This window comes from Schistocerca gregaria, chromosome 8 (genome assembly GCF_023897955.1).
Source record: "Schistocerca gregaria isolate iqSchGreg1 chromosome 8, iqSchGreg1.2, whole genome shotgun sequence".
NCBI classification, from domain to species: domain Eukaryota; kingdom Metazoa; phylum Arthropoda; class Insecta; order Orthoptera; family Acrididae; genus Schistocerca; species Schistocerca gregaria.
In genome coordinates, this window is record NC_064927.1 from 505,336,137 (window position 1) to 505,346,910 (window position 10,774).

Sequence of the window (10,774 nt, forward strand, 5' to 3'; positions counted from 1 at the left end):
ACTATAGTTTGTAATGTTTTTCCTTTTCTACACTATAACTGGATTTTAGTGAGGCATACAGATTCCTTTTCCTTCTGCAAGACGTTTTAATGCCCAGAGTTAGCCAGTTTTTATTAGAGTAGGTCTCGCATTTGGATTTGACAGCCCTTTTAGGAAAGGCCGCTTCGAATAGGCAGATAAATTCATTTAGAAAAGCATTGTACTTGTCATTAACATTGTCAAAGAGCTCAATCTGGTCCCAGTCTACTTCTTGTAGGGAATTACAGAAGCTATTGATAGACTGTGTGTTAATTATTCTGAAAGTTTTACTGCAGGAATTGTTCTTACAAAGAGGGCTAACATTATCAATTGAAAGTAGTTGACCATCATGGTCTGAGAGCCCATTCAATATATGTTTTACAGTTATTTTTAGAATTCTACTGCTGTCTAAGAAGATGTTGTCAATTCTACTTGTAGAATTATCTGTGACTCTAGTGGGAAAATCCACCAGTGCTTTTAAGTTAAAAGAGTTCATTAAATGTGATAAATCATTCTTCCCAGGTTATCTGCAAGAAAGTCAACATTAAAATCACCTACAATTATAATATCTTTTGTTTTTGCAAAGAGCTGAGTTAACAGAGATTCTAACTGTTTTAGAAAGATACAGATGTTGCCTGCAGGAGCACTATAAAAGGAAAGGACAGTAATTTCAGAGAAATCAGTACAGATTACAACTCCACAAACCTCACAATGTTAAAATGAAAGGATAGTAATGTCAGAGAAATCAGTACAGATTACAACTCCACAAACCTCACAATGTGGTTAAGACCAATAAAACAAACTAAATTATAATTACAGCAGCAGTGTCTGAAGCAACAATATTAGTGACAAAAAATTGTAGCAGACTTCAGTTTACATGAATATGAATCTTTGTCAGACTGTCCCCACTCAGATATTTGTCTCTCTGATCCAGAATCCTTGAATTCTTTGTCTTGAAGCTTCCAAAATTTCTTACACACTCAACAAGTGTGACACATTTGCAGCAGAATTACAGTAAACTGTAAAACCTAACAATTACACACACAAAACTCATGAGAACATGAGCACACATTGGCTCAGTCTGTTATGACAGCTGCTTCTGCATTCACTACTCTTTATTTTTTAATAACACTAGAAATTGACAACAGAAGGCAGCATCTGTCAAGGGACATATAGCAAGATGTCTGTACATTGTTCTCATATGAAATGGGTCAATTTTTGTAACAAAAGGTGGTGTGCATGTCAAGAAAATTGTTGGCCTGAGATATATTCAGGCATGGTCTTTTAAACACGTATTATGGCCTGAGTTATGCCCTGACTTGGTCACCGAAGTGTTAAATCATCTGTGGAAGAAATTCACATGTTTTATAAAATTTCTGTCATTTCAATTTAAACCATTCTGTACTCAAGCAGTTGAATATACTGTATTTAACACTGTCAGTTGCACATTAACCTGTTTATGATGATGTTTATATGTACTAGAAATGATAATTGTTAGTCTGGAATTATGCTTCAACAGGTTTGTGCAAGCCATGATCCTGATGCTTTCAAATACAATATTCAGTACCGTCTTCAACCGCCAAGGACAGAAATTATTCAAGATCTCAAGGAAATAATGACTAAGCATCTTATGTTTTTCTACAAAGAGACACGGCATAAGCCCAGGCGCCTGATATTTTACAGAGATGGTGTGAGTGAAGGACAGTTTGCAATGGTGAGTTGATAATGATTTATCCTAACTTCTAGTTCTTAGTTTAAGATGTTGTCTAGTTAATAACAATAAGTTGAAGCATTTTGTGCTTACCATTTGATAAACTACACTGCCAGAAAGGAAATATTAGTACACCTGGAAAGATGATGTCAGTTTTGATCCAATGATGGCACATACGACCTGGGAGGGGAGGGGGGGGGGAGGGGTAGTAGATGAGCTGATAATGGTTTCAACATCGTCTGCCAGGTAACATATTGGAATAGCTACCAGAGCACCATCTGTGTCTATTCTTTAATAGGAAATGCTCACAGCCAGAAGGCTCAGTGTGGTGCAAACGTGTGAAGCGAGCAGGCAACTATGTCACACAGGTGCACTCATGCTTCCTACAGCTGACTGAGTGAGTGTGGAAGGATTCAAATTATGGTCTTCCAAGTGGTGCGATGGCCCTTTCAGATCATTGCCACACAAGTTGGATGTGCTGCATCAGTTGTGCAATGAAGCTGGTGTCAGTGGTCACATGAGCATTCTCACACTCATAGAAGAGGTTCTGGACATCCATGCAGCACAGATGCCCGCCAGGATGATTGTATTGTGAATGCGGCAGTGGCAGATTGCGCAGCTATCAAAGCATAGATAAGAGGGCACGTGAGCCCAGACGTGCCAACATTCAGCATGTCTTCCATTCACACCACAGCATCGATGGGTACGGTCAACTGGTGTCATCAGAGGATCACTTGGATGATGGAATGGCGCACTGTGGCCTTCAGTGATGAAAGCAGATTCTGCCTGTGTACAAGTGATGGTCATATGCACTTATGGTGCTGCCCTGGTGAACATAGAGGGTATTTGTCCAAGACATACTTCCCACACCCCAGGCCTTATGGTCTGGGATGCGGTGACCTACAACTCTCATTCACTGTTGGTTTTTCTGGAGGGGACGTTAACCAGTGCTCGGTATGTGCAAAATGTTGTTAGATCCATTCTTTTGCCGTTCTTGCAATAGGAAAGTGATATGTTCTTCCAACAGGATGATGCTCACCCGCACTCTGCCCGTGAAACTTGGCATTCTATGGAAGATGTGCAGCAACTTCCCTGGCTTCCATGTTCTCCAGACTTGTCTCCAATTGAGTATATGTCAGATGTGATGGGATGACAAGTGACTTGTGCGACTTTTCAGCCAACATCTCTAACAAAATTAAGTCAAAAGGTTGAGCAGGTGTGACATAAGGTACCCCGGAACAGTATTCACCAACTGTACGATTGACTGGATGCCAAGTCAATGCCTACATTGCTGTATGTACTAACATGGATGTTTCAGCATGGGTTGATACCTGGTACCTAAGAACCGCTTGTGATATTGAGCTATAAATGCAGTCATTTCATGTAATCCATATGAACTGTTGTAACAACAAATCTTCAGTGAATTGAAAACCTCTAAAAGAGTGTACTATATTTTTCCAGCAGTGTATAATCCAATTGTATAAAACAATATGTGACTCATAAAGTGTATACCATTTTACTCTTATAATCTGTAGCTTAAATTTTTGCACTTTTAGATGCAGATTTTATGATGAACTCTAAACTCTAAACACATTTGCATATTAAGTAAGTGTGAAAACATGAGCACTTTTGGCAAAGTTGACTGCTTATCTAGTGCTTTAAAATTATTTGCAGAGTAGCATGTTAAAAATTCAGATCAAACTCAGCTCCTTCAGGTGATGTTTTCTGACCTTGGGAACTTGGTGTTTGAGTGAAGATGCAAAACAGTACTGCTTCACATGGCTTCTGACATTTATTACAAATACTCTTCAAGTCACTGGCAACTGAACAATACCTAATAATCAAAACAGACACACAGTGCATCTGAAACAGTGTGAGGCAAAATGAATGATGAGTCCAACATGAGACATAACTGAGGCTGAGCCAAAGCCAGTAATGAGACATGCTGTTACAGTTGTACTATATTTCTTACTTTGTTAAAATTTGTCATTACAATTACTTTTATCATACTTAACAATTTTTAACAGACTTTGTCTGTGACAAGTTGACTTTATGTGAAAAGTTAGTCAGTAATCTCATTTAAATTTGTTGACATCAAATTCTTTTAGAAATTTAATCTCTCTGATAAAAATATTCAATCTTTTGCATGTAATTCGCAAACTATTCCATTTTATGAAAGTTCATAATTCTCTTAAGGTTTGATTAATGTCTCCATATATTCAATAACTGAAGATTAAATATAAATTATTCAGGTTGCCTCATTTGCCTTATTTTTAAATGAGAAATTGTGGGTTTACATCAGATGAAACGTAACAAAACATGGCAATTGTCTGTTTAAAATTGTATATTACTGCCAATACCGTGAAATAACAAGTTATAAGCTCAAAATCTGTGAGTATATAGGATTCTTCATTAAAGGCACAGATTGTAAAATATATTAATAAGCTAGTGAAATATCAATGTCAGCACAAAATCTTTACATTACCAAATATAGGTCATCCTAATAGAAAAATTTATATGGTTAGAGTGCAATAAGATGAATGTAATGTGTATGAGAACTACACTAACTCATTTACAATTATACATGGACTATAGAAAAATTAATCATTTTTAAGGTTCTCAGAGAAGAACTAACACAAATACGAAATGCCTGTCGTGGCTTGGAAGAATCATATGAACCTCCAATTACATTCTTGGTTGTGCAAAAGCGCCACCACACACGTTTCTTCCCAAAGAAACGAGAAGATGAAGATGGCAGAAATAAAAATGTACCTGCAGGAACTATTGTGGATACTAGTATAACACATCCCAGGCACATTGATTTTTATCTCGTCAGCCATGCCAGTATACAGGTTACTTATTTTCATTTACATTTTTCATGTCTCTAATATAACAAGTCACTAAAGTGTGGTATGGAAATGTTCATAGCTAAATTTAATTTATTTGAAAAGAAAGTATGAACTTCTTTCTAATGTAGTTTTAACTGATTAGGGTGTAAGTCGGCCAACAAAGTATCGCACATTGTGGGATGATTCTAATATGGACATTGATGAGTTGGAAGAACTGACATATTACCTGTGCCATCTGTTCTCACGGTGTACACGCAGTGTGTCATATCCTGCCCCGACATACTACGCTCACCTTGCAGCATTCCGAGCTCGCATGTATATTGAGGGGTAAGTCCTTAAAGGTACTTAAATAAGCATAATTTCCCTTTAAAGTGGTCACTTCTAATTACAGAATGAATTGCTTGAACTTGTTCATATGGTAAGAGAATGCCTGCCTCCTCAGTAAGATTGTTGTCCGTCGAAACAAGCAGAGTAATAAGTGAACAACCACTCACAGTATAAAGGGAGAATTGTGTAGAAGATAGACACATTAAACAAAAAGCTGAACATTATAGCTCATCTTTTAATGAGTACACTAAGTTATTCAGATCAGCAAGGAGAAGAGAAAGAGAAAAGGAAACCATCACAACAACAACAACAACAACTTCTGTGCACTATATAATGAATGGTTGTCCTTACTTACTCTGTTCTTAAAGTCACAAAGTACTTCTATTGATCAAACTTCTATTTTTGGTTTAAGGGTATGTTCGACTGATGTGAGTATCATATTAGTGTTCAGTTCCTGAGGAGGAAAAAATTAATTTATGGAGTCTGTTTCTTATTTTAAAATGGCAAATGGTAAATGCGAACAAAAACAGTTAAAAATCTAGTAATTTATTCATGAAGGTCCATTTTAAACTTTGAATACAAAGGAGAACCACATCTATAGGCCTTGCATTTAAATGAATACATACTTAAAATAAATAAGTCATGTTAATTTTACTTGAGACAGAGCCAAGTGTGGTTTCCACCTTGTCCCTAGATGGCAACAGTGACCAGACTGGATAAAATAAACACACAACCGACAAACTATTTCTTATCCCCTCGTCTCTGATAAATAATTATATGAAATAAAATAACTTGATTCCAGTATATATTCAGATATTAAGAAAAATTAACAGTCAATTCATTTTCATTTCTGGTATTTGTTACATACAGAAGGTTGTGGTAACCATGCCAACCAGTGCATTTTGGATAGTGTTATATTCTCAGGCCCCAAAGACTTCCTTAAGGATTCCAAAAGTTACCAATGGTGCCTTTTTGAGCTTTAAGCTAAACTTTTATCACATAGCACTGCTGTAAAGTTTTCTCTATCATAAGTCTGATTTGACTATTACACAGAAGTTCATGGAAAATGCCATAATGGCCCTCCAAGAGCATGAAGGCAACTGAGTTACCTATCACTGGTAAGCTAGTCCATCTGCCCTGTGACATACAGCTCAAAAAAGCACCATTGGTAACTTTTGGAATCCTTAGGAAGTCTTTGGGGATGACTGCTTTTCCAGACCACAATTGAACAGATGGCATGAGACGTTTAGAGAAGGTCGGGATGAATTTTTAAGGCTTCAGAATATTAGGAAAATAACTGGCTAGACAAGTAGTGAAAGCTATTTTACACATTTTTCTAATGTGAAGCTGCTAGTATGAGTTTGTTAAGAGAGAAGAGACTTTATCAGCAATGAATTTCAAATAAAATTTTGCCTTTTACATTATGTAAATAACTTTTAAGGTTGACTGTCTGATTTTCAGCAATTAATTGTTTTGTTTTATGTTTTTAGGCAAACTATAAACTTGGACAGATTGCCACATGAGCAAGCTCAGAGGATCATTAAAGACAACATAATTAAAAATTCTCCCATGTTTTTTGTATAGAGAAATAATGTTCCTGACATCACTGTAGAAACAACTAGCAATTTATCTTAATATAAGTGATGTGAAATTGTTCCTAACATCACTGTAAAAAGAATCAGCAATTTCTCTTAATGCAACTTGCTGTCATTAAAAGAGACAGTATGCAACAGTGAAATAATTTTCACTTGTGTGTGTGTGTGTGTGTGTGTGTGTGTGTGAGAGAGAGAGAGAGAGAGAGAGAGAGAGAGAGAGAGAGAGAGAGAGAGAGAGAGTAATGCACATAACTGGCTATTAAAATTGAAACACCAGGGAGGATAGCAGACAAAGAAATTTTACTTACTGTTCACATACAGTATATTGGGGAGAATACTGGCAGTCCATTTCTCTTTGCTACTGCATCAAGGGAAGGCGGAACAATGTTTGACAAGCTGACAGGCTTTGGTGTTCCAGACATCGTCACACTATATACTTGTCTTGCTGTGAACAAGCAAATGTACTGATTTTAGTTACATGAAGTGGATGTATGATTCTGCACAGCTGAGTGAACAATGTCTACACTGATATCCACATCTGTTCTCTAAAAACCAGTGTGAAGTGCATGGCAGGGGAGTACTACTCGCTGTACCAGTTACTTGAGGTTTTTTCCCCATTCCATTATTCCATTTGTGTATGGAGAGTGGGAACTGCCTCCTTATGTAATTGATCTAATCTTGTCGTCTTAATCCCTATGGGAGCTATATGTAGAGGGTTATTTCCTTGAGTCATCATTTAAAGCCGGTTCCTGAAACTTTATAAGTTGGCTTTTCAGGATAATTTACAACTATCTTCAAGAATCTGACATTTCAGTTTCTTCAGCATCTCTGTGATGCTCCCACACATATCAAAGAAACCTTTGACCATTTGTGCTGCCCTTCTCAATGTGTCTGCCCTCTCAGGTGCTAGTCTTGTGGGGCCATTAAGATCCTTTGTGGCATTGAGTATGCCCTTCCTGAACTCATCAATTCCATTGCTGTATGACAGTTGTGGGATCCCAACCAATGCAAACAGAAATATTGCGGAACAATAAACCACAATCTCACTGAGCCACAAGCTTGCTGCTGTGAAATTCTGACACACGTTGCTGGATGTTATGCTTCTTACACAAGGCATAATGTAATCTTCTATCAAACAATGAACATTCAAATGAGATTTCTGAATTAGAAAGTGATTGTATGATCTTTTCTTACCTACAGATACAGCCGGTATTATTTCTACCTGTGCTGTAAGGTTGTGCTGAAATGCTGATCATTTGCATATCCGAGAAAATAGTATAACCTCATGTTAATTTGTCATATGTTGCACGCTGTCATTATGATGTTGCAATTTTTATGGCCAGCAGTGTGTAAATTTCAAAATTTTCCTGTTACTGACTGTTTTTTTAATTTTGGATAATATGGCATTTGAAAACTTGTAATGGCTGAGGAAATATGGTAATGTCAATATTTTAAAGAATCTGACACTGAATCAGAAAGTAATAATTGTTTTCAATACTTGACAAAATATTTTTATTTTTTGTCATTTTTGTATCACTAATGGTGTTCATGCTATGCAAATTGTTGTGATTTAATTATTTTTCTTTATTCTTGTTGTCTTGTTACACATTGTTCTTTGTATTTTCATGTAGTGTTGTAATAATTACTAAATATCTTTGACATTGTGTCAACAGCTGATCTGAACTGTTATTCTGAAATATCAGGTTGCCAAAAACACTTGTAAATCTTTTTATTAATTACTGATGTTGACATATCTGTTATGTCATCAACGGATCATGTAACATATTGACACAAATGCATGATCTTTATAAACTTGCAAGTCACATAGAAACGTTGCATTATTTTTACAATAAATTATGTTCCTTGCTACCTTTTATAGTAAAATGACGCAACATCACTGTGTGACTTGCAAGTTTTAAAAAGATGAAGTGATCACAGATCTGATGAAGATCAGATGAAACTGGTAATCAATAAAAAGATTTACATGCGATCTTGGTATACCCTATATTTCATAATAACTATTCTTTGATTTTTCTCTTTATCAGTCTTGTTAACTATGGTGTATGGGAAAGTGTTTAATTAAAATATTATCTTCTCTGTATGATTCAAATGATTACTTATAATTAGTCAATCATGGACACTTACAGTGTTAATCACTGCAAGTGGTCTGTCTTCGGAACATACGAATTTTCAGTAGGTTATGGGCTAAGATACACAGAAGTTAAGAACTGAATAAACAATTATTCATCAGTTTTGAAGTGAAGTGTTATGGGTTATTCTCACCTCTCAATTGATCTGTCACCTGATGCTTCTTGTGTTCAGCTTTTACCTTACTTTGACCTTCACCCACCTTGTTGTATTTTCTTGAGACACTGAACCTTCTGCTGAGTTCCACTAATTGTACCATGCAGACTTCTTTGTTGTTTGCAGGTAGCCAAGAGCTGTAAGAGAGCTCAGAACTATGCCAACTCTCTACAAAATGATGTGATCACTTGTGAAAGAATTCTTCTGTATTTTGTTACTCAAATAAAACCGTTTCACATTTGGATGGACAGGTCTCACATTAACTCGAGCAATGTATACTGAGCAGCCAGAACTTTATAAGCACTGGCCTAATATCGATATATACCCATCTAGGTGATAACAGCATCACCTGACGAGGAGTGACTGCTGGTCAGACACATGGACAGTGCTTGAGGCATCAGTGAGCCTGCTGTGCACGTACAGAGTGGGCGCAGCACGCGTTCAGTCTGAGTCTGGCCAAGCACAGATTGTGGCGGTCCGGAGGCTCAGTAGGAGCATCTCAGAAATGGCATGACTTGGGTATTCAGAGAGTGCTGTGGTGACTGTGTAACCACATCCAGACGTCATGGTATTGGGCAGCCACCCCTCACTGCAAATGTTGGACTTCATAGGCTGGACATGCTACTAAAACAGTACAGGTGGTGAATTGTGGCAGAACTAACATCAGGCTTTAATGCTAGGCAGAGTACAAGCATCTGAACACACAGTGTATCGAGCACTCCTAACAGTGGGCCTCTGCAGCTGATGATCCGTGCATGTGCCAATCTTAACACCACAACATTGGCAACTATGACTGTAATGGGCACATGATGATCAGCACTGGATGTTGGCCCAGTGGCAGAGCATTGTGTGATCCTGGTACATTCTTCATCATGTCAATGGGAAGGTGTGATCCCAGGGAAACAGCTCCTTGACACCTATACTGTGAGACGGAGACAAGCTGGCGGAAGCTGCCTTACGCTCTTGGGAACATTCGTGTTGCATCAGCAGTTCCAGTGGAGCTTGTGCAAGGCACCGTGATGGCCGAGGAGTATCGTACACTGGTTGCAGATCACATACGCCACTTCATGATGATAATGTTTCTCATGGCAGTGGCATGTCTTAACAATATAATGTGCCATGTCACTAGGCTCAGAGTGTGATAGAGTGGTTCGTGGAATACAGTGCTGAATTAAAATTCATGTGGTGGCCCCTCCAACTCGCCATTCTGAACCTGATCGAAGACATTTGGGATGTGGTTGAACGTGGCATCAGAGATAATGGCCCCTCTTTCTGGAATTTGTGAGAATTAGGTGACTTGTGTGTGCAGATGTGGTGCCAACTCCCTCCAGTGTCCTACCGAGGTCTCATTGTTTCCGTGCAATGACATGTCGTCGCTGTTATCTATGTGAAAGTTGGACATACCAGCTATTAGATAGGGGATTATAATGTTCTGGCTGATCAGTGTATATGGAGTGAATCTTATGACATCACTTCGTGGAGAGCATCGGTTCAAGTTACATATCAGACTTAAAATATTTTCAGTTGTTTTCTTGGCTGCTTCTGTTTCGTGGGCCCCTACCACCACAGCACAGGATGCGGGTAGGGGATACGGCCTTCAGGTATGAAGGGTAGCTGCGAATACAAAAAATAAGCAGTCGCGGACAGCCGGTGGGGAGAGGCGATGGCGTGATGAACCGTCCGTGTTTCTTCTTCTCCTACTATCAGATCTATTCATCGAGAATCAGAAACATTAATGGGCACGGGTCCCTTTGAAGTAAAATATTCCGGAGGTAAACTAGGTTCTCATTCTGATCTCCGCGCAGAACCTACTTCGAAGAGATTCAGGCCGAAAGAAACTTTCAGGTTGGAAACATGGAATGTTAAAAGTTTGAACAGGCCAGGAACATTCCAGACATTATTAGACGAAGTAGATAGATACGATGTAGACATTACAGCTATTCAAGAAACTTGGTGGCAGGGGGAGGGTA

The 10,774-nt window shown here is 38.1% G+C and overlaps 1 protein-coding gene across 2 annotated transcripts in view; it reads left to right on the forward strand.

Annotated features, from left to right (window-relative positions):
- LOC126285010 (protein argonaute-2-like) overlaps positions 1-8,752 on the forward strand; it is a 363,943-nt gene extending 355,191 nt beyond the window's left edge. For both annotated transcript variants that reach the window (XM_049984318.1, XM_049984319.1), the window contains exons 18-21: positions 1,538-1,732; positions 4,345-4,581; positions 4,721-4,905; positions 6,396-8,752. In XM_049984318.1, coding sequence (XP_049840275.1) covers positions 1,538-1,732; positions 4,345-4,581; positions 4,721-4,905; positions 6,396-6,489 — 711 coding nt within the window. In that variant the 3' untranslated portion in view covers positions 6,490-8,752. The remainder of the gene's footprint in view (positions 1-1,537; positions 1,733-4,344; positions 4,582-4,720; positions 4,906-6,395) is intronic.
- The last annotated feature ends 2,022 nt before the right edge of the window (positions 8,753-10,774 follow it).